This window comes from Manis pentadactyla, chromosome 9 (genome assembly GCF_030020395.1).
Source record: "Manis pentadactyla isolate mManPen7 chromosome 9, mManPen7.hap1, whole genome shotgun sequence".
Classification (NCBI taxonomy): Eukaryota; Metazoa; Chordata; class Mammalia; order Pholidota; family Manidae; genus Manis; species Manis pentadactyla.
The window spans coordinates 54,096,052-54,120,667 of record NC_080027.1 but is presented as its reverse complement, the minus strand read 5'-3'; the positions used below and the strand labels follow the sequence as shown (position 1 = coordinate 54,120,667).

Genomic DNA, 24,616 nt, shown 5'->3' with positions numbered 1-24,616 from the left:
CCTACAAAAGAAGCACATTTAAAAATGTCTTGTTGAAGTAATTTTCAAGTGTAATTGACCTACATCTTCCTAAATACATTTAAAATGCCTTTGATATCTTTTCCTCCTTGAATCAACAGGAATCTTTTGCCACAAAATCTTAAAGGGGATTGTAAGCAGTATGTGTGTGTGTGTGTGTGTGTGTGTGTGTGTGTGTAATATATATATATATATATATATATATGCTCTGGTCACCTCTGTGGGATGGATCTTGGCTAATCCCTGTGAAAGGAAGTATCAGAACCCCTCTGTCCGTTGTATAGCAAGACTGGGAAAGGAAAGCAACAGCCAACATAGGATAAGAGCATCAAACTTTCTAGTAGTTTTCATTTCATTCAGAATAAAATCAAAGTCCTTACACTATGGCCTACAAGGGTCTGCAGCCTCCCTGTTAACTTTCTGAGCTCATTTACCACTGTCCCTCTTGTTCAGCTGCAGCCACACTGGCCTCTGCTGTTCCACCAGCATGTTGCCATCCTGTCACTTCACTGCCCTAAAGCTAATGCTCCCTCTGCCTGGAGGGATCTTCCCCTGATAAACAGTGTGGCTAGCTCTTTTACCTGACTGAGGGTTCTCTCTTAAAAGGTCACATTGTCAGTGAAGCCTTCTCTGGGCATCTTGTGCAGTGTCACATCTTCCTGCTAGCTCCTTCTGCTGTCAAGCCTCTTTATTTTTCTTCAGAGTTCGTATCACCTTTGATACATTATGTGTGTTTATGTGTTGATGGTCAGTCCTTCAAAAACACTGCGAGCTCTGATTCCATCCTCAGCTCCTGACACATTGCTCTGTTAGTGTTTGTAGAGTGAGTGGATTAGTGAGTGAACCTAAGGGGGATTTGTGTGGAAGTTTTAAAAGTTTAGAGAAATGTGGGCTGTGAAATACTCCTCCCCCGCCAACCCCGCCCCACCTTCTAGTTTTGCTCCTGCAGACCATTCTCTGCTCTAGAAGAGATGAGAAATGAAAATAGGGTTTAGGATATTTGTTGGTAGCAGTGGATAGAAGGGAAAGGAAATGAAAAAGGAAGTAACAACCCAGGCTCTGGGGAGTACAAGTTAGAGTGAGAAGTGAGTTGGTCAGCTACCTGCCTAAGGGGCAGCCTGCCTTTTGTTTCTAATTATGGAAAGGAAGAGAAACAATTTCCGAACGCGGGTTTTGAGCTAAGCAGTGTACTGCGTACCTGACAATGTCGCTTAGTCTTCACAGTAGCCCTTTCAAATAAGAATCATTATGGCCATTTTATAGGTCAGGAAATGGAGGTTTAGGAGATTAAATAACCTTCCCAAGATTAAGCAGCAAATAAGTGGGGTATTCTGGTCTGACTCCAAAATCCATGCTTGCTCTACATTTACTTACTTCCTCATACCTGAAGCGGGGGGGATTCTGTGTGTATTAATAACTTTCATTTCACATAGTGGTGTAAACATTTCAGAAAATTTTCATCTGTGTTATTTGACTCCTTATAACAAACTTGTGAAAGTAGCTACCAACCCAGCTTTACAGGTATCAGTAGCTACTTGGTGTCAGTGACGTAATTTGCTGCAAATTATACAGCTAGAAAGGAGTGGGAGCCACGGCTTTAAGCAAACCTTCCTGACTTTAAAACCTGTTATTATTTTACCTCAAACTTAAAACACAGGAATTCTTGATAGCACCTACAAATTATATTTGACACACTGTAGGAGCTAAATATGTCATGATAAAATTAGAGAGCGGGAGCCTTTTAAGAGATCAGAAAGCGCAAATATCATTTATAGCTAAAAGCCAAGAAAAAGGTTGACTCATCCAGGAACAGTCATCTAGTTGTTGTAGAGCTGGGACTAGAATCTAGGTTTCCTCACAGCTCCAGTGTTCTGCTTTAATTATTAAAGAGTTTATATTTGATCTCTCTAGTAGGTTTTTCCCCTTGATTCCTTCACATGCTTTAGATGTTAAAACCTACAGAGGAATTTTCTTAACATTTTCATCTCCCAGTAACCCAGTTCTTTCCACAGGTAATTGAAGTTAATTTAGTTTCTTGTGTATCTTTCCAGACATATTTTATGCACATAAAGCAAATACATAAACCGTGTTTATTTATTTAATAATGGATCTGTAGATTATTCCATATTAGTACATGTAGTTGTTTTTTAATGGTCACATTCATATTGAATGAATGTTTGTAATTGAACCAGTTAATGAAGGACATTTTAAGTTGTTTCCAGGCTTTTAAATTAAAAACAATTCAATAATGAATGATCTTGCACACATCATTTCTTATATGTACAGCTGTATTAATGGAATACATTTCTAGAAGTAAAATTGCTAGGTATGTTTTTGTATTTTTTTATATTGCCGTACTTAGACCTTTATTTTTACCTAGAAATTAAGTGTTTTCACTTTGAATGAAACTGCTTTCAATTATCTTTTCTATTTAGCAGTAGGAGTTTATAGTTTAAAAAATAAGAGTACAGGATTTCTTTCTTAAATTGTTGGATGCTACATGCTTTGGTGTTAATGTGGTAGGTTAAAGAGTGTAACAGAAGCAGTACTGTTTAGAAGTCAGACCTGAATTGGATCCTGGTTCTACCAACCCACTGACTTTGTGATATTTAAAAAATTTATTTATTTATTTATTTTTATTTTTTTGAAGAACATTATGTTTACTAGGCTCTCCCCTACCCCAAGTCCCCCCCACAAACCCCATTACAGTCACTGTCCATCAGCATAGTAAGATGTTGTAGAATCATTACTTGTCTTCTCTGTGTTGCAAAGCCCTCCCCTTTCCGCCACCCCCCACATTATACATGCTAATCATAATACCTCCTTTCTTCCCCACCCTTATCCCTCCCTACCCTCCCTTTCTCCTCAGTCTCTTTCCCTTTGGTAACTGTTAGTCCATTCTTGGGTTCTGTGATTCTGCTGCTGTTTTGTTCCTTCAGTTTTTCTTTTGTTCTTCTACTCCACAGATGAGTGAAATCATTTGGTATTTGTCTTTCTCCGCTTGGCTTATTTCACTGACCATAATACCCTCTAGCGCCATCCATGTTGTTGCAAACGGTAGGATTTGTTTTCTTCTTATGGCTGAATAATATTCCATTGTGTATATGTACCACATCTTCTTTATCTATTCATCTACTGATGGACACTTAGGTTGCTTCCATTTCTTGGCTATTGTAAATAGTGCTGTGATAAACATAGGGGTGCATCTGTCTTTTTCAAACTGGAGTGCTGCATCCTTAGGGTAAATTCCTAGAAGTGGAATTCCTGGGTCAAATGGTAAGTCTATTTTGAGCATTTTGAGGAAACTCCATATTGCTATCCACAATGGTTGAACTAATTTACATTCCCACCATCAGTGTAGGAGGGTTCCCCTTTCTCCGCAACCTCGCCAACATTTGTTGTTGTTTGTCTTTTGGATGGTGGCCATCCTTACTGGTGTGAGGTGATATCTCATTGTGGTTTTAATTTGCATTTCTGTGATAACTAGCGATGTGGAGCATTTTTTCATGTGTCTGTTGGCCATCTGAATTTCTTCTTTGGAGAACTGTCTGTTCAGCTCCTCTGCCCATTTTTTAATTGGATTATTTGCTTTTTGTTTGTCGAGGAGCATGAGCTCTTTATATATTTTGGATGTCAAGCCTTTATCGGATCTGTCATTTATGAAAATATTCTCCCATACTGTAGGGTACCTTTTTGTTCTATTGATGGTGTCCTTTGCTGTACAGAAAGTTTTCAGCTTGATATAGTCCCACTTGTGCATTTTTGCTTTTGTTTTCCTTGCCCGGGGAGATATATTCATGTAGAAGTTGCTAATGTTCACATCCAAGAGATTTTTGCCTATGTTTTTTTCTAAGAGTTTTATGGTTTCATGACTTACATTCAGGTCTTTGATCCATTTTGAATTTACTTTTGTGTATGGGGTTAGACAGTGATCCAGTTTCATTCTCTTACATGTAGCTGTCCAGTTCTGCCAGCACCATCTGTTGAAGAGACTGTCATTTCTCCATTGTATGTCCATGGCTCCTTTATCGAATATTAATTGACCATATATGTTTGGGTTAATGTTTTGAGTTTCTATTCTGTTCCACTGGTCTGTGCCTCTGTTCTTGTGCCAGTACCAAATTGTGTTGATTACTATGACTTTGTAGTAGAGCTTGAAGTTGGGGAGTGAGATCCCCGCAACTTTATTCTTCTTTCCCAGGATTGCTTTGGCTATTCGGGGTCTTTGGTGTTTCCATATGAATTTTTGAACGATTTGTTCCAGTTCGTTGAAGAATGTTGCTGGTAGTTTCATAGGGATTGCATCAAGTCTGTATATTGCTTTGGGCAGGATGGCCATTTTGACAATATTAATTCTTCCTAGCCAAGAGCATGGGATGAGTTTCCATTTGTTAGTGTCCTCTTTAATTTCTCTCAAGAGTGACTTGTAGTTTTCAGGGTATAGGTCTTTCACTTCTTTGGTTAGGTTTATTCCTAGGTATTTTATTCTTTTTGATGCAATTGTGAATGGAATTGTTTTCCTGATTTCTCTTTCTGTTGGCTCATTGTTAGTGTATAGGAAAGCCACAGATTTCTGTGTGTTAATTTTGTATCCTGCAACTTTGCTGAATTCCGATATCAGTTCTAGTAGTTTTGGAGTGGAGTCTTTAGGGTTTTTTTTATGTACAATATCATGTCATCTGCAAATAGTGACAGTTCAACTTCTTCTTTACCAGTCTGGATTCCTTGTATTTCTTTGTTTTGTCTAATTGCCATGGCTAGGACCTCCAGTACTATGTTAAATAACAGTGGGGAGAGTGGGCATCCCTGTTCTGTTCCCAATCTCAGAGGAAAAGCTTTCAGCTTCTTGCTGTTCAGTATGATGTTGGCTGTGGGTTTATCGTATATGGCCTTTATTATGTTGAGGTACTTGCCCTCTATACCGATTTTGTTGAGAGTTTTTATCATGAATGGATGTTGAATTTTGTCGAGTGCTTTTTCAGCATCTATGGAGATGATCATGTGGTTTTTGTCTTTCTTTTTGTTTATGTGGTGGATGATGTTGATGGATTTTCGAATGTTGTACCATCCTTGCATCCCTGGGATGAATCCCACTTGGTTATGGTGTATGATCCTTTTGATATATTTTTGAATTCTGTTTGCTAATATTTTGTTGAGTATTTTTGCATCTACGTTCATCAGGGATATTGGTCTGTAATTTTCTTTTTTGGTGGGGTCTTTGCCTGGTTTTGGTATTAAGGTGATGTTGGCTTCATAGACTGAGTTTGGGAGTATTCCCTCCTCTTCTATTTTTTGGAAAACTTTAAGGAGAATGGGTATTATATCTTCTCTGAATGTCTGATAAAATTCCGAGGTAAATCCATCTGGCCCGGGTGTTTCTTTCTTGGGTAGCTTTTTGATTACCGCTTCAATTTCTTTGCTGGTAATTGGTTTGTTTAGATTTTGTGTTTCTTCCTTGGTCAGTCTTGGAAGGTTGTATTTTTCTAGGAAGTTGTCTATTTCTTCTAGGTTTTCCAGCTTCTTAGCATATAGGTTTTCATAGTAGTCTCTAATAATTCTTTGTATTTCTGTTGGGTCTGTTGTGATGTCTCCTTTCTCATTTCTGATTCTGTTGATGTGTGTTGATTCTCTTTTTCTCTTAATGAGACTGGCTAGAGGCTTATCTATTTTGTTTATTTTCTCAAAGAACCAGCTCTTGGTTTCGTTGATTTTTTTCTATTGTTTTATTCTTCTCAATTTTGTTTATTTCTTCTCTGATCTTTATTATGTCCCTCCTTCTGCTGACCTTAGGCCTCATTTGTTCTTCTTTTTCCAATTTTGATAACTGTGACATTAGACTATTCATTTGGGCTTGTTTTTCCTTCTTTAAATATGCCTGGATTGCTATATATTTTCCTCTTAAGACTGCTTTCGCTGCGTCCCACAGAAGTTGGGGCTTTGTGTTGTTGTTGTTTTATTTCCATATATTGCTGGATCTCCATTTTAATTTGGTCATTTATTCATTGACTATTTAGGAGCGTGTTCTTAAGCCTCCATGTGTTTGTGAGCCTTTTTGCTTTCTTGGTATAATTTATTTCTAGTTTTATACCTTTGTGGTCTGAAAAGTTGGTTGGTAGGATTTCAATCTTCTTGAATTTATTGAGGCTCTTTTTGTGGCCTAGTATGTGGTCTATTCTGGAGAATGTTCCATATGCACTTGAGAAGAATGTGTATCCTGTTGCTTTTGGGTGTAGAGTTCTATAGATGTCTATTAGGTCCATCTGTTCTAGTGTGTTGTTCAGTGCCTCTGTGTCCTTACTTATTTTCTGTCTGGATCTGTCCATTGGAGTGAATGGTGTGTTGAAGTCTCCTAAAATGAATGCATTGCAGTCTATTTCCTCCTTTGGTTCTGTTAGTATTTGTTTCACATATGCTGGTGCTCCTGTTTAGGTGCATATATATTTATAATAGTTGTATCCTCTTATTGGACTGAGCCCTTTACATCATGTAATGTCCTTCTTTATCTCTTGTTACTTTCTTTGTTTTGAAATCTATTTTGTCTGATACTAGTACTGCAACTCCTGCTTTTTTCTCCCTATTGTTTGCATGAAATAACTTTTTCCATCCCTTGACTTTTAGTCTGTCCATGTCTTTGGGTTTGAGGTGAGTCTCTTGTAAGCAGCATATAGATGGGTCTTGTTTTTTAATCCATTCAGTGACTCTATGTCTTTTGATTGGTGCATTCAGTCCATTTACATTTAGGGTGATTATCGATAGGTGTGTACTTATTGCCATTTCAGGCTTTAGATTCGTGGTTACCAAAGGTTCCAGGTTACTTTCCTTACTATCTAAGAGTCTAACTTAACTCACTTAGTATGCTGTTACAAACACAATCTAAAGGTTCTTTTCTATTTCTCCTCCTTTTTCTTCCTCCTTCATTCTTTATATATTAGGTATCAGATTCTATACTTTTTCTCTATCCCTTGATTGGCTTTGGGGATAGTCAATTAAATTTTGCATTTGCCTGGCAATCTGCTGCTCCCCCCTCCCTACCATGATTTTACTACCTCTGGTGACAGCTATCCAACCCTAGGAACACTTGCATCTATAGCAGTCCCTCCAAAATAGACTTCAGAGATGGTTTGTGGGAGGTAAACTCTCTCAGCTTTTGCTCATCTGGAAATTGTTTAATCCTTCCTTCAAATTTAAATGATAGCCTCACCGGATAAAGTAATCTTGGTTCCAGTCCCTTCTGCTTCATGGCACTGAATACATCATGCCACTCCCTTCTGGCCTGTAAGGTTTCTGCTGGGAAGTCTGATGTTAGTCTGATGGGCTTTCCTTTGTATGTGATCTTATTTCTGCCTCTGGCTGCTTTTAACAGTCTGTCCTTATCCTTGATCTTTCCCATTTTAATTACTATGTGTCTTGCTGTTGTCTTCCTTGGGTCCTTTGTGTTGGGAGATCTGTGGATCTCCATGGCCTGAGAGACTATCTCCTTCCCCAGATTGGGGAAGTTTTCAGCAACTACCTCCTCAAAGACACTTTCTATCCCTTTTTCTCTCTCTTCTTCTGGTATCCCTATAATGCGAATATTGTTCCGCTTGGATTGGTCACACAGTTCTCTCAATATTCTTTCATTTTTAGAGATCCTTTTTTCTCTCTCTGCCTCAGCTTCTTTGTATTACTCTTCTCTAGTTTCTATTTCATTTATTGTCTCCCCCACCGTATCCAACCTGCTTTTAATATCCTCCATCGTGTTCTTTAATGATTGGATCTCTGACCTGAATTCATTCCTGAGTTCTTGGATGTCTTTCCGTACCTCCATTAGGATGTTGATTATTTTTATTTTGAACTCCCTTTCAGGAAGAGTCACGAGGTCCATATCATTTAAATCTTTCTCGGGAGTTGTATTAACAATTTTACTCTGGACCAGGTTCCTTTGGCGTTTCATGTTTGTATATGGCGCCCTCTAGTGTCCAGAAGCTCTCCTCTGGAGCTGCTGAGCGGCTGAAGCAATGTCAGGGGTTGCAGCGGAGCGGTACTGGGGGTAGGAAAGAGCTGTTTCCCGCCTCCTGGCTCCTGTGCCTGTCTCCACTGCCTGAGCCAGTGGACTGGCACACAGGTATAAGTTTTTGTCCCAGAGCAGCCAGACATGGATTCCTGCTTTCCACAAGCAGCCAGAATCCCAGTCTCCCCAGGAACTCTGCCTGTATTAACTTTCCAACCCGGTAGTCATGCGAGTCTCATGAAAGCACCATTAAATGTAGGTTTGTGCTCCCAGCGCAGATTTCCGGAGCTAGGTACTCAGCAGTCCCAAGCCTTCCACTCCCTCCCTGCTCCGTTTCTCTTTCTCCGGCTGGTGAGCTGGGGTGGGGGAGGGGCTCGTCCCGTGGAGCCACAGCTCTTGTACGTTACCCCATTCGGTGAGGTCTGCTCTTTTCTCCAGGTGTGTGCAGTCTGACGCCTCCTCTTTCCTGTTGCTCTCTCAGGATTAGTTACACCAATTCAGTTTTCTAATTGTATCCAGTTTTAGGAGGAAGCCTCTGTCTCTCCTCTCACAGCGCCATCTTTAATCCTTCTGACTTTGTGGCATTTTGCAGGTTACTTAAACACTGAGCCTCAATGATCTCCTCTCAGAAACGGAAATAATACCAGCCTTAAAGAGTTGATATCTAGACCTACTGCATTTTATTGATATGTTTTTTTCCCTTATATTAGTATCTCTGATACTGAGCTGCTTCATAATCAAAGCCATGCCATAGTTATTGGCATTTTTTTTCTTCTGTGGCACATAAAATAACAATGGTCTTACAATTGATGACATCTTAGATTAGATGTAGTAGGGTGATTCCACTTACTGACTGACCCAAGTGAACTGTGCTAGGGCATGGTGTAGGCACAAGTTCATGTGATGGGGAAAGGTCAAGGTGGGCATGGGCTGGTTGATGGGTCTTAGAGGTGTGGATCTACAAATGGAAGTTTTGTTCTGGGCAAGCAGCCAGCACAGCAGATCACCACAGAGGGAGGATAGTGCAACTGGTTGATGGGGCACAGGAGCAGATATTACAAATCTGGGTGTGTGGAAGTTGGAATTATGGCAGATTGTTGGTGGGTAACAGGAATCGGTTCCGGGGTGAGATTTAGAAGCCATGTACTAATTTGTGGCAGGAAGACATTAAAATAATGGAACTATAGGAGAAAATACTTGTAAATCACATATCTGATAAGGGATTGAATCCAAAATATGTGAAGAACTCTAATATTCAACAACAAAAAGACAACTCAGTTTAAAAGTGGGCAAAGTTCTGAACAGACAGTTCTCCACAAAAGATATATTAATGGCCAATAAGCATGTGAAAAGATGCTCAACATCCTATTGGGGAATTGTTAATCAAAACTGCATGGAGATACTACTTTACTAAGACAGATGTTTGCTAGTAAGTATTGGTGAGGTTATTGAGGAATCAGAGCCCTCAAACACTGCTGACAGGAATATAAAATGACACAGCCACTTTAGAAAACAGTTTGGCAATTCCTCAGAAAGTTAAATAATAGAGTTAACGTGATCCAGCATTTCACGGCTAGATGTATACCCAAGAAAAATGAAAATATGCGTTCATGTAAAAGGTTGTATATAAATGTTTGTGTCAACATTGTTTATAATAGCCAAAATGTAAAAGCAACCCAAACGGCCATCACCTGATGTATAATGGGTAAAAGTAGTATGGTATATCTGAAAGATGGCATATCAGAAAAAGGAATGAGAGATGAAGTACTGATAAAATCCAGCTGCCTGGATGATGGTTGAAAACATTATGCTAAATGAAAGAAGCCAGACACAAAAGACTACATATCAGAGACAGAAAGTAGATTAGTGGTTTAGTGGCCCGAGGGATGGGAGGGGGTGGGGAAATGAGGGATGGCTGCTAGTGGATAATAAGGTTCCTTTCTGGGGTGGTGAAAATGTTTTGTAATTAGATAGTGATAATTGCACAACTTGTGAATAATGAAAACTGTTGAATAATTTAAACTTTTTCATGTAGTGGATTTTATGGTATGTGAATCATATCCTAATAATGCATTTACACAAAAAAATGAGGCCCTAGTTCTAGGAAGGGCCTAGATTACTTAGTAGTTATCAGTATAAGTAAAGATTTCAGAGTAGAAGAAGTTTAATTATAAGAGTTGGAGCACATGTTGATTGGGAAAGTCTGTGAGAAGAGGGAGGCAAAATGGTGATACTGGGGTTTGGGAATAAAACAAGCAGTTATCAGCATTGTAGTATCATGCCAGGGTCAGATGAGTAAGAAAGTCAACAATGCTGATACTCTGAATGTGGATCTCGTTAACGTTGAAAATGCTTCCTACCTAAAGTTGGTATTGGCTCTGCAGTCTGTGTGGAGGGCTTAGAGGGCTGAGCCTGCAGAGAGGACCTAGGGGACCCCATTGTGGAGAGGACCCTGATGTGAAATGGAAGGATCCAGCAATAGGACCTAGGCTAGCCTGGATAATTGTGTGCCCCTAGAGGTCAGGGACTGTCTTATTCATCTGAAGTATCCCACAGAGGCCAGCATTATGATGTTCAGGCAGCTGTGATCCTCATAGGTGTAGAGAGGTAAGGAAGGATAAGTTAGCTAAGGTAATAGCTGTTGGGATGGAATGGAATGTGAATATGAAAAGAAAATTCCCTAGGAGTGCAAGGTTCAGTCAAGGCAGAAACCAAAAGACACAGTAAAGACTTGTGCCTTGGTGTGAAAAAGGAAATGTCATGGGATTTACTCAAATTTCCCATGGGGATGATGTAAGCTATTTATTAATGTCCACATATCATACACTATCAAGCTTATATGGCCCTCTCTGTTCATTACTTCTGTCTGTGTGCCAGTCATAATTGTGCTTTTAAAAAATTAATTCTTTGTCCTTATAATTTAATTAAGACTTTATGTGCTGTCTGTTGAAGTAAGATTCCCCCCAATAATTAGGAGATAAGATCAGACAAATAATTATTAATATCAAGCAAGGGAAATAAAGTTTGTTATGCTTACATGATGGAGGTCACTGGCTTATTGCTCATTATGGGCTTCTAAATATTAATGACAACTCTAAGAGATACATACATATTTTATGGGTTGTCCTTGAGTTAGGCTTTTCTTACCTACAAATTTTTTGTGTATGTGGATAGTGGCTGTAGGCATCAGCCACAAAGGTAGCCCAGGCCCCTTTTCTCTTGTCGATAGTTTTCAAAATGGCTTTGTTTGTGAAATAAAAATTTTTATGTGATCTTGTCTACCCAATAGGTTAGTTTTGCAAGTGTAGAAGGGCTGTGGAGGGAGAGAAAAGAAGAAAGAGGGAAATCTTTCTTTTCTTTCTTCTTCTAAAGCTTGTGGGTTTGGAAGGATAAAAGCTGTGAAGAACAAACTTCCTTGGGGCTGCCGACATCATGAAATGGAGGTTTACTCCCTTGCATAATTTTCTTTTCGTAGAGTCTGAGGCTTTTATTTTTCTTTTTTCACCTGTGCCCAAACATGTTACTAAAGATTCATTTTGGTTTAGAGTTTTGCTTTGTGAAAGAGTGAGCATTGCTTGAGCGGCTGGTGTGTGTCTGAGGGCAGCCTGCTCCAGGGTGGACCCATGACTTCCCGCCTGGTGCCGCAGGGTGAGGTCAGGCTTTCCCCAGGGAAAAGTTGAGAGCGGAACAGGGTCCTGGCAGAAAGGTGAGTGGTTTTGTATCTGGAATATTTCTGAAGGAAGCTAAAGACAGTGTAAGAATGTAGTAGTGGGGAGGTGAGGCAGGGGAGGAGACCGGGGTGTCAGGAGGTGCCCCAAAGACCAGCTTTTTCCCCTTGTAAGTGCAGCTGAGGGTCGGCTCTGTACTCTGGGAAGGGAAATGAAATTCTCTTCCTGTTTCTTCTGGGGCCAAATAACTGCTTCAGAGGTTGGAACCCAGGGTTAACACTGGCTCAGGACCATATTTCAATGGTAGCTTTTGTGGACTGACCTTTGGACCTAAACACAGATTAGGATAATTTTTCCCAGGAGAAATGAGCACCAAATAACTCGATTTGGAAGCAGACTTTTGTAATAGAACTGGTCTGTAAGTTAACTTTGTTCTGTGCACTTTCTTTTGCCCATTGATTTGCAACCAAATCCTTTCCACGAGGCATCTGTATCATAGCAGAGATTGCATTGAAGTCACATGGGAAGCACATGGTAGCTTTAGACAGTCTAAGACAATTAGCCACACTGACCGAAGGTCTGCGTTTGGTTTAAAAGAAACTAAAAGGATTACTGAATTTAGTGTAGCTTTTATTATTCTGCATTAGTATTCTGGAAGGGTACATTATGGGGATCTCTGTAACTATATGTGTTAGATTAAATACTAATTTCAGTCAGGAAAAAATATGTACTTGAGTGAAGGAGGAGCCAGCATATTGGAAACATTTGACACAACAATAAGGGAGGGTGTTGCAGGGAACAAAGGTTCTCTGTGACTTGACAGCTGCTGTTAAAAAGTGACACCAGGAAGAGCCTGACTCTGGCTCACAGCTGCCTGAAGTTGCTGCTGTCTTCTCGAGTGTTCCCAGAGGAATTTGCATTGCTCTGGTTTTAGCAAATAGAGGCTTATGATAGCTAACCAGGTCCTTACTGTGCTCTGGGAAATTAATTCCTGATGTCCCACGATGATCTTCATAATTAGAGGGTTTTCCAACAGCGAGTATTTTGAAGTTCTGTGTTGAAGGTACCTTGCTTGACTCCACGACACTTCTAGAGAGTATGACACAGGTCTCAGGTACATCAAATCTAGTTGGACATATGTAACAGGATTTTAAAAGGAACTCTAACCTATTTAGGTTCATCTTAACAGCCCTCAAGGCCAAGAATAAAGCAATAGTTACCAGGTTCTTTTCATACTGCGAGGACTTGCATAGAAGGTAGCCTTAAACTGGGTTTGCATTTAGACTACACTTCATCTCCAAGAAATAAAAGTGTTGAGAGTTTAAGGGTTCTGAGACGAGGATGTTTTTGGAGAGAGCTGTTAATATGGGCGTGTTCTGTGTCCTTTCTTGCCTTTGTACACACGGACAGGAGAGTTTGCATCTCTTAAGCCCTTTTCATTGAAGCCAAGTGATGGGGGGAGCTCTGAAACAATCATTCTGAGAACTTGACGTGTGTTCCCTGGTATTTGGGGAGCATAAGGATTAGTATGTGAATCTATGGGTCAGTAGCAGAGCAGAGGGGAAGGAAGAGGTTGTATAGTTAGTGATCTGCTCTTGGAAAGGCAGTAGTTTTTCCCTGAACTTCTAGATGAACCAGGTTAAAGCCTTCTAAAAAGAGATGCCATGCATGGCTACCAGAAGGTGGTGTGAGGCAGGAGGGAGGTGCCCACGGAAACCCCCAGGAGTGCTGTAAATGGATGGCCAGCCCTCACTCAATTCCTGGGAATTGCTCATGGACGGTCCCACTTAGGGACTCTTCCAAGGGAAACCATAGGCCCTCATGAGAAAGTCAGATTTCACTGGTGTGACTTTTTCAAGCTGCTTACTTATCTCTCCCTACTTCGTCACCTCCAACCCTGAAGAGACAGTCTTGCTGGGGGTAGAAGAGATGCAGAATAAAATGGGGAAAGAGAAAACATGATTGATGTTTACCCACCAGTCCCAACCCAATTGCAGACTTTATCTAGAAAGGGAAGAAAGAAGCTTTAATTACGATGAGTACTGACTGATGCGCTATACTAGACATCTTAATTATTGAAATCACTATGTTGGGGCTGAAAATGATTGAACATGTATTTATAATTGAAAATGGAAAAAATTAGGAGACTTGCCTTAGATTTCATTAAGGAACAAGAAAAAACTTACCCATAGGATGGCTTTGAAGGAAAATTTTATGTTACTACTGTTAAGTTCACTTCTGTATCATTTATACATTCATTCATGCACAGACATGGAAAGATAAGCAAATGTAAAAGGAAATTTTAAGTACCAATTACATGGTATTCATAAAGCTTGGTATATATATTTTCTGAACCACAACTCTGAAAAGTAAGAGACACACCTTGTTTGATTGTATTTTTGTCTTATTGTGCTTCAGCTATGTTACATTTTTTATAGATTGAAGGCTTGTGGCAACCCAGCATTGAGCAAGTCTTTTGGCACCATTTTTCCAATAGTATTTGCTCACTAGGCATCTCTATGTAACATCTTGGTAATTCTTGCAGTATTTCAAACTTTTTCATTATTGTATTTGTTACAGTGGTCTGTAATCTGTGATCTTTGAAGTTGTTACTCTTGTAAGTGTTTTGGGGTGCCTTGAATTGAGAGCTCATATAAGATGATGAACTTAATAAATGTTGCGTGTGTTCTGACTGCTCCAAGTGGCCGTTCCTCATCTCTCTCCCTCTTCTTGGGCCTCCCTATTCCTGAGACACAACAATATTGAAATGAGGCCAATTAATAACCCTGCAATGGCCTCTAAGTTCAAGTGAAAGAAAGGGCTGCATGCCACTCATTTTAAATTAAAAGCTACAAATGATTAAGCTCAGTGGCGAAGGCATGTCCAAAGTGGAGACTGACTGAAAGCTAGGCCTCTTGTGCCAAATTGAGTCTCCAAAGGCTGACTCTATGGTTAGGGGATAAAATAGCTAGTGAGGTTAGGTTGAAGCCAGTGCTCATTTACCATTCTGAAAATCCCAAGGTCCTTAAGAATTAATGCTAAACCTATTCTGCTTGTGCTCTAGAAATGAACAAGGTCGGAATGACAGCACATCTGTTTATAACGTAGTTTACTGAATATTTTAAGCCCACTGTTGAGACCTGCTCAGAAAACCTGGTTCCTTTCAAAGTATTACTTAAGATAGATGGACAATGAGATGAATGCCTGCTAACAGAACTGTAGGCCACAGATCAATGGGTCATATTGACTTTCAAGTCTTCTTACTTAAATACATTCCATGAGTCTATAACTTACCTAATGATTCCTCTGATGGGTCTGTGCAAAGTCGTTTGGAAACCTGGAAAGAATTCACCATTCTAGATGTCATTAAGAACGGTGATGATTTCTGGGAAGAGGTGAAAATACCAACATTAACAGGCATTTGGAAGAAGTTGACTTCCAATCCTTATGAATGACTTGGAGGGAGTTCAAGACTTCAGTGGAGGAAGTAACTGCAAATATGGTGGAAATTACAAGAGAATTAGAATTAGAAGAAGTGGAGCCTGAAGATGTGACTGAGTTGCTGCAATCTCATGATTAACCTTTAATGGATGAAGAGTTGGTTTTTATGGATGAGCAAAAAAGAAAGTAGTTTCTTGAGATGGAATCTACTCCTGGTGAAGATGCTATGAAGGTTATTGAAATGACAAAGGATTTAGAATATTACATAAACTTAGTTGATAATGTACTAGTAGGGCTTGAGAGGATTGACTTCAATTTTGAAAGAAGTTCTGTAGGTAAAATACTATCAAACAGCATCACATGCTACAGAGAAATTGTTCATGAAAGGAAGAGTTATTTGGTGCAGCACACGTAATTATCTTATTTTAAGAAATTGCCACAGTCACCCCAACCTTCAGCAGGCAGGACCCTGATCAGTTAGCAGCCATCAGCATGCAGGGAGATGATGGATAGCATTTTTTAGCAATAAAGTATTTTTAAATGAAGGGTTGTACACGGTTTTCTTAGAATTACTGCTATTGCACACTTAACAGACTACAGCATTGTGGAAACATAACTTCCAAATACAAACAATTCATTTCACTTGCTTTTATTTGCCTTACTGTGGTGATCTGCCGCTGACCCTACAGTGTCTTTGAGGTGTTCCTGTAGATTACTTGAAGTTGGAAAAATCCAGACTGTGTAAGCTTAAGGGGAAGAGGAATTTAGAGGACACTGAGATCATGTTCTGGTTGGAGTGTTGAAGGCTTTGCAGAGAACATTAAGATGTGGTTTGGGCTTCATTAGGTATAACTGATTAGGGGCCAACTGTGTGTCGTAGGCTATGCTTTGTGCTTCACTGGTATTTTTAGTTTTCACAATAATCCTTCAAGTTTAGTAGTATTTCCACCTTACCAGACAAGGAAACTGAGGCCCAGACATCTTAAATGAAGTGCTGTAATTCCCACAGCTTATGGAAGTGGTAGAGCTGGATCCTGGTTTGTCAGACATACCCTGATGGTTCTTTCCTCTGCCCTGCTTGCCTCCCCGGCAGCCCCACACACCAGGATCCAGTAGTGGGATGGGGCAGGATAACCTCAGCAAATGCTCCTGCCGGGAGGAGGAGAATGGGGCGTATATGGTGCTCTCTGGTGACCCCAGCCTGAAATCCCTCGTCTGGCAGCTTTGTGACCAGACCCCCCTCACCTCGTCCTTTGTGTCTGCTTTCTGGTAAATTTTCATTTTCCGTTATCCTTTGGTGCCATTTCTGAATGTGCCCTCCTTAAATTAAGCCCTGTTCTTACCCTTTCCTGTTGAGAAAATGGAATTTAAAGATGACAATTTATCCAAGGACTCAAAACAGCCAGGAAGTGGGATGGCATCTGGGTTTGAATTTTGGGCCTCTCAGACTCTGGCACTGATACATGTTCTTCTCATCATGCTGCCTCTGCCAAAAACTTTATAAGTGCATGTGTTAATAGGAAGCCAGCACATAGGAAACCTTATGTTTGGTTTATTTTATCATAATTTAAAATATATAGGTTTTGTGGATGGAAGTAATAATAGGCAAATACTGACTTAAAATGGAGGGGAGCAGAGAGCCGCAGCATTTTGTGTTTAGAATGTTTCCTGACTGGATTCTGTGTGAAGTGTGGGGAAGGGAAGGCTGGGAGGTGAGCAGGATCTCAGTGGAAAGAAAGGAATGTGAATCTGTTAGTCTTGGTTTTTCTTGTTTTCTTATTTTTCCTGGTACTTTCACTCATTTTATAGGCCAGTAAAGGAATGGAAATTTGGAATTCTATGAATTTTATTAAATAGCAAGAATTGTGTGATCAGATGTGAATTTAAATTGTAGTTCTTCTACTTTGTAGCTGGGTGACCTTGAAGAGGTCACATAAATCTGTGCCTCACTTAGATAAGCCCTCTTAGACTTTTATTTTTTCCTAAAGGATTATCGTGAAGATTGGGAAAATATATGTCTCATGGCATTAAATTTATTATCAACTGTTTGTCACATGGTAAATGCACTCAGTGTACTTGTGCTTCACCTCTGGAGAGGGAGAGGCTGAGTAAAAAGTAGGAGGAGCATTGATTGGCTGGAGAGCCATTTCAGTGCTGAGCCTGCCAATGGTTCTGCATCTGACAAAAATCTTTTCCCTCATGGAGCTTGTATCTAGTTGGGTGGGGGAAGGATGGGTGATAAAATTAAAAAATAGAATGTAAAGAACACTGGAAAATATTCTTACCAAGAAAAAAAAAATTCAGGCTTCTAGATGAGCTGGTCTTGAGTGCCCCAAGTTGAAAGCTCAGATTAACAGGATCCCTTATCTTCTTCCTCTTCCCTTGGTCTGACCCTCTCTGTGCCACCACCAGATTAAAATAAAATCTATTAATATGAAAGTTGTCAAGTATGTGCAAAAGTGGAGAGAATAGTATAATATGTACTTGCATATACATCACTCAGATTCAGTAGGTATCAAGATTTTCCCAGTTTGATCTGTTTCTTCCCCTGCTATCTCTGTTTCCCTCCCCTTTTGTACCCCATGTTTTTAGAGGACTCCTGAGACTCTCCTGAGACTCTCCTGAGAATGGTGCTGTGCTCAGTGCTTGTCATTTGTTTACAGCTCCCCGGTGGCATCTTAGATCTAGCCTCCTATCCTTTCCTTTAACATGCTAAGGTAGTGGACTGGATTTACCGAGCTTCCCAGAATCCCCAGTAAGTAACTTGTGCCAGGGTGTAGACCAGGCACCACTCTGTGGCAATGCTTGGGAACTACACTTTCACCAGCAGCTGGGGGTCAGGAGAAAGTGGGCTGTCACTCCTGCTCATGGAATGCAGAAGTTAGTCAGCTCATTGTTTTTCTTCCTCTTCCCCCCTCCTTTTCTTCTTTAAGGAGGCTTCTTTGCATGGGAAGATGGTGAGTTGGCAATTCTCTTAGGCCAAGCAGAGCTCTTGTGCAATTTAGTGGCATATAATAGGAATAATATTCCTGCTGTCATGGCATAACGTTCTGGGCATTATTAAGGGCTTCTGACAACCTTGCCCAGACCAGATTTTATCAGAGGAAGATCTCCCTGTCTGAATGGATAGCTTCCCTATCTTAAACTTTTCTCCACGACTTTCTAACAGCCTTAAGGAGACTTAGATCCATTTGCCCTTCTACCTACCTGGAAGGTCCCTGCCTGTTGAAAGGATGCATTCCCTGTTCTTTCTGGCCAGGACCTTTCTGCATACATCCTTTCCTGTGATACCAAGAAAGGACATTACTTTCTCACCCCGCCTCCATTTCCCACGTTTCATGGGTTCTGAACTCTAGTTCATCTCTGTTCCTGCCCTTGCCTGAACCTCTACTACCTTCCACCAGGCAACAGTGTGCTTGATTTTTTCTTGCTTTCTGCTACAGAATATCCTTTCTGGACTGTGGTTGGTAACTATTTTCAACTTCAGGAGAGAGATTGTTTTCATTTCTGGCAAGTGTTTGGGGCTCTGTGTTTATAGGTGAATGTACACATAGTTACTATGCATGACTGCGGTATTAACTGCTTCAGTTCTGTTGCCTTCTGAACAAGTATGGTGTTTGACCATTTCATTGTTTCTGTTCTTCAGCCAGTACATTTAATGCTGTCTGTTCCCTACTCCCAGTCACAGCCCAGTTGCTGGATGTTGTTTACAAAGCAGTGGACTTGGGAAAGTAGGGACCTGTCCTGCATAAATGTTGAACAAACAAGTGAAACCAAGAGAGTAAGAGTAATTGGCTGAAGGGCTTCAAGTACTGAAAAATAAGACTTTGAATGGTGAACAGCACAGATCAAATCAGGAAGGCTTTGAATACTGTGTAAACAAAAGTACTGAATCCTATAAGCAACAGCGAACTGTTTAATTTATACGTTTTATAGAGGTATATTTTGTTTACATACAAAAAAGTACACAAGTGTTAAATACATAGCTTGATGAGGCTTTGTTATTATCTTATAGATGCTAAAGGTTAGAGAAGTAAAGTAATTTACCTCAGGTTGCACAGCTAGAAAGTAGCAGAGCTGGATAATCCTGAATTTAATTCTGTCACCAGAGACTGATTTCTTGCTGGTGATCTGCCTTAGGTATCTGGGACCCAAGTTTAAGTAACAGAATGTTATGTCTTTGTGGTGGTAGGTGATGGATATGTTTGTTACCTGCCCACAATGAATGCCCTTTTGTTCTGACCTGTGGCTCATTGGATTTATGAGGGGAAAGGAGTCTTTGATTCTGGGACAGGCCTTGGAGTGATATTCCTTAAGATGGATCTTTATGAAGGAGAAAATGCTTTCAATGAGAATGGCTCTTTAAAGTCTACATGCAGCAGGAAGATGGTGGTCTCTATGGACAAATTTTGAAAACAGGATACAACAAAGATGAACTGTGGACCTAAATATTCAGGAGTCCCAACAATTTCATTTGCCTTAAAGATTAATATGAGTGGAATAAACACATGTCAGTGTTAGCAAAATGACCAAATTCTTAAAACATACAGATTGTATTTCAAGAGCTAACATGTCCAAAGAAAATGGGAAACTTCCACAGCCACTAAAAGGAAAAACAGTGGGCCTCAAAGTTGCTTAAACCACCAGTGTACTGTACGTGTTAATGTTTTTTTTTCTCTCCCAAATCAATAAGGCTTTTATTGCATTTTAAAAACATCACAAATAAGTCCAAGGAATCATCTGGCATCTTGCTGTTTCTATAGCTGCACAACTTAGATTTTATTCATCAGCCTGCTGAACTATTCCTTTTTCAGAAACATAGGCACCATCCAAAAATTATCTGATATCCTTATTTTTAACTGTTGTGACTTGCTGAATCAAAGCAGCTGAATTTGATACAAGTTCAGTGTAATTTCCTTTGAGAAACAACATCCTTCTGGGCTTGAGAGACTGAACTGGCAAAACTTGGCCTCATCTGAACACTGTAGATGCATTTTTCACCCAAGAAATTTCAGATTTGAACAAGGGAACCATTCTCCTGAGTAATGATGTTGATGGGGTAAGTGAGCAAACAGGGACCTCATCTTGTAACGGAAGCCCAGTGTCACACCCTTGATCACATTCTCTTCATGACTGTAGATAGTGCAAATGGCAGCCAGTTCCTTTCTGTTTCCATTCCATTTGTCGACCTGGAGCCTTGTCTTTTTCTATCCAAGGAGACATTGATGTGATTGAAGGCCCTCTATGGGCTTCCTCTGGGGCCCTTCACAACAACTGTGCATCCCTTCAGAGTGATGTCGACATTTTCTGGAATGTTGTTAGTCTGGTTGCGGAGAATGGTCTTCCTTCTCTCAGTTAAAGCAGCGAAGAGTATACATGTTAATCTTTTAATTCCATTTCACAGTGCATTAGATACAATGCAAAAAACCTCCATCACACTGAAAGAATTCTAGCTGGCACGTATGACTTGGACATTTGAAAAAATACATTTAATATTTGTCCACTGAGCCCACTTTTCAGACAAAGTGGGAGGGACAGTATGACACATTTTAGTGCATTTAGGCATAAATTGGGAATAGTTAATGAAATTCAGGTTTTACAAAATGAAAGCATGGCAGGAAGTATCAGATTGCTGTAGAGAAAGATGTTTCAGAAAACTGATCTTAAAAAGAAATAAACGGCATGCCTTATCCACGCATGCTCGGTGAGACATGGGTATGATTTGGAGTGTGGCTGTTGGGTTGTCTCTGTGCTTGGATACTGTTGCCGCTGTATGTACTTTTTGAAGAGGTGTGGGTGCCCATAAGTTCAGGATTATTTGGAGGTGGGGTGGTAATAGAGATGGCTTTCTACTCAAAGCTATTTCAGTTGGTATTTTTTTTTTCCTGCAGACTGTGTTTAATAAATCATATGTTTGAAATCATCAAAGGGGAAATAGGATTGTGGATACTGAACTTTGTGATTAAAGTTAATTCTAAAATAGAAATAAAATGTGGGAAGTGTCCTTCAAAAGTAAAATAGATATGTATGGTCATGATGGCAAGCAGAACACTATAATTCCCCCACCCAAAGAAAAACAAATACATGCTTTTCTTACCCCCTTCCCCCTGAGGGTTTTTTTACTGTCTTGTTCAGAGTGCCTACTTCTGAGTGGCTTTCTGGTATTTGCATAGGCCACCACACCAGGGATTGTCACTGAAGAGTGCTGTGTCCCTAGAGCCAGCAGGTCCAGCTGCCAGGACACCTTGCCTGAAGAATAGCTGGACACCTTTGGGGCTGATTGCTAGCATTAAGCTGCTTTCCTCCAAGTCACGCCCTCAGATTTTGTAATGAGCCAGTGGGAGAATAGGCTTTGAAGAAGTCAGTCAAGAGGGAGAGCAAAGGAAATACTCAGGACACAGAAGGATGATGTCAGTGTCCTAGTTAGTGCCTGTCTGTAAGGGGGAAATGAGTTCTCACTGAGATTCTTGTTGCTGCCTTTGTTTCTTTTTAAAACCTTTAACATTGTGAAATACAGCATGCACAAACATTGAACATTCTTTCCTTCTTACTCTGCTACCTTAACTGTCCTTTCTTCTGGTGATAATTTTAGAAGTTGACAATTGGGAGGTATTGTTAACAGAAAAAGAAATAGATGTTAAGTTAAAGAACCAACAAAAACATCAGTGAAAGAATAAGTTTGAGGTCTGTACAAATGAAAAAAAATTCCGAAATCTTGTTTTCTTATGATATTACACAAGGCAGCTGAATGGTGTCAGAAAGATAGGGAGAAAAGATGGGCATGAAATCTTCCAGGCCTCTCTCTGTTGTCCTCATGTTTCAAACGAATTTGTTTTTAGAACTGATGTTTACCACTGGGTTGCAAGTAGCATGACTTTTAATTCTGTTTTTCTAGTTTTTCTACAAGTTGAAATATAGATTCTTAGACATATATGAGTCAATTATTAAAAAAAACCCTCAGGAGATCTTTTACAACCGTCTTGCGTATTTCAGATACGAAGTTTAGAGATACTTAGTACCTTTTCTTCCTCTTGGGAGCTGCTCTGTATAGCCTTAGTTTAATGGGGAATTTGACATAGTAAAATAAACCTTAATACAGTGAAAATATTTTAGCTGTGGGTTATTGGGACTTGATAAAGTTACACCGGTACTTGTGTAGGCAAATAAACATAAATTTAAAAATAAGGTTGTTTTTCTTACAGTCCTATTTTGTAACGGATTATGATCCAACCATTGAGGATTCCTACACAAAGCAGTGCGTGATAGATGACAGAGCAGCCCGGCTAGATAGTAAGTAATCTTACTTTATTTGATAGTTTGCATATCATATTTTTAAAGTTTTGATGATTTCCTAGGTTAAATACTACAATTGAAATATTATATGATCTTGCATATAAGCTCATGTCTTTCATTAGTTTTGATTGATGAGTCTGCATGTTAGGCAATTTAAATATTCCTCAGTAAATGTAATGTAAAACAGTAATTGCATTGACCTTATTCTAGTGAAACTAATCATGTCATTGTAACTTGTTGAAGTAGTGTTTATTTGGACATTTGGAAAAAGAGGAGGTTTCAACCCTTTCTCCTGATTGCCAAAGGTTAAAATGGGTGAAGTAAATAGAGAAAAGCTTCAATATTTGTTAACTTGCTTAGAATTTATAGCACAGAGGCTTTAGCAAGTAGTATTTTGGGCTTGGCTAAACATTCACCCCTCCACAAAAGAAGGCCCTAACTTGTATGATTCTTGTTTTCATGGGCATTAAGAAGTGCATTATTAGCACCTGCACTTTACAGATGGTGTTCGGGGGCTAGACCGAAGTTTGTTTCTTGAATTTACAGGTATCTTTTTCAATACTTTCTGTGGAGGAGATAAAATATCAAAGTGACTTCAGAGATTATCTGACTCCATCTACCTAGATGTAGTTGATATTTTTAACCTTGCAGTTGGTATGCTAATATATTCTAACTACAAATCACCCTGCACTGATGAAGATAATTCTGAAACTGTTATTAGGATGCGTTTGTCTTTAGTATTGAGAATAAAGTACTAAGAGGAGAATGCCACTTGGTTAATACTGAGTATGATGAGCTCTGAAGGGCCCACATTAGTTGGGCCTGCCCTTGTGGGGAAACTGTAAAATGAAAACCCAGCAACAGTTACATTTGTTTTTTCTCTAGTTCTGGACACTGCAGGACAAGAAGAGTTTGGAGCCATGAGAGAGCAGTATATGCGAACCGGCGAGGGTTTCCTGTTGGTCTTTTCCGTCACAGATAGAGGCAGGTTTGTACCCAGGTTAAAATGTACATCTGCTGTTCATGTCTAAACCACTATCTTAACTGAGTTTGTACTTTCTTGTTCTTATAGAAAAAGGAAGAGTTCTAAATGGGGCATGGGGCTTGCTGAATTCTGGTACTTGACCAAATTGATTAATTTGTTCTTGTGCTTTTAGTTTTGAAGAAATCTATAAGTTTCAAAGACAGATTCTCAGAGTAAAGGATCGTGATGAATTTCCAATGATTTTAATTGGTAATAAAGCAGATCTGGATCATCAAAGACAGGTGAGAAGGAATTTTGCTGTTGGGAAACCAACTATTGATAATCATATATGTGAACAAATGCATTTAATGAAACAATTTAAAGTGCCTTGATCAAAAAACTGCTGAGTTTGGCACACTGGATTTCACAGAAGTCACAATAGGTGAGAAATAAAAGGAAGTAGATTTGGGGAAATTAAATTTTCACATAATTATACACAGAACTTCAGTGAGCCTGCTAGTATTTGTGCCAGCTCCATTCACATTGCAATTTCTTGAGTAACAGCCAACACTTTAATTTTATTAGATAACATTAAAGTTATCTGTAAAGTCCTAATTTATTCAGTTATCACTAAATTGCCTTTATTTAGAGAATGGCTTTTATTTAAATTACAATATTTGGATTTTTCCTAAGTTCCATTGATGCCTAAATTTTCTATTAATTCATATTGGCTAGCTCTAACACCAGGAACCTGCAAGAAAATAATATTTTTAGTGTTTAGGTTACCCACTTATTCTACAATTAATTCAAAAAAATTTTGGTATATATTATTCACTCATCTTTTTGGAGGGAGGATAAATAAAGTCAGATGTAAATTAATGCAGGCTCTATATTATTTGGGGGTTCTTTTTGTGTATTTCCTTTTAGTCTTTAGCCTCTATTCCACATCTTGGAGTATAGTTGTTTAAATTGTTAACTTTTGCTGGGTATTTAAGTTCTCTTTTGTTTTTATATAGCCCAGTGTTAACAGATTCTTATTTGAAAAGTGCAAACATCAGGAAAAATTGGTTGATAAAAATTGAGGATAGCCTTCCATTTTATAGTTGATAACTATTTAAAATGTAATTTTTTATTTGTGTGCTCTGTTTGTAAAACTTTGTTGAAGGTCTACCAGGTTCAAAAAATGGACTTAAGAGAATGATATTATTGTTCAAATGCTGAGATTTAGCAACGTTTACTGAT

At 39.4% G+C, this 24,616-nt stretch overlaps 1 protein-coding gene and 1 pseudogene across 2 annotated transcripts in view; one reads left to right on the top strand and one right to left on the bottom strand.

Moving 5' to 3' along the window:
* Positions 1-24,616, top strand: part of RRAS2 (RAS related 2) — a 75,058-nt gene that overhangs the window by 36,378 nt on the left and 14,064 nt on the right. For both annotated transcript variants that reach the window (XM_036918066.2, XM_036918067.2), the window contains exons 2-4: positions 22,320-22,407; positions 23,296-23,398; positions 23,568-23,676. In XM_036918066.2, coding sequence (XP_036773961.1) covers positions 22,320-22,407; positions 23,296-23,398; positions 23,568-23,676 — 300 coding nt within the window. The remainder of the gene's footprint in view (positions 1-22,319; positions 22,408-23,295; positions 23,399-23,567; positions 23,677-24,616) is intronic.
* LOC118928634 (60S ribosomal protein L9-like) lies at positions 8,442-20,515 on the bottom strand (annotated as a pseudogene).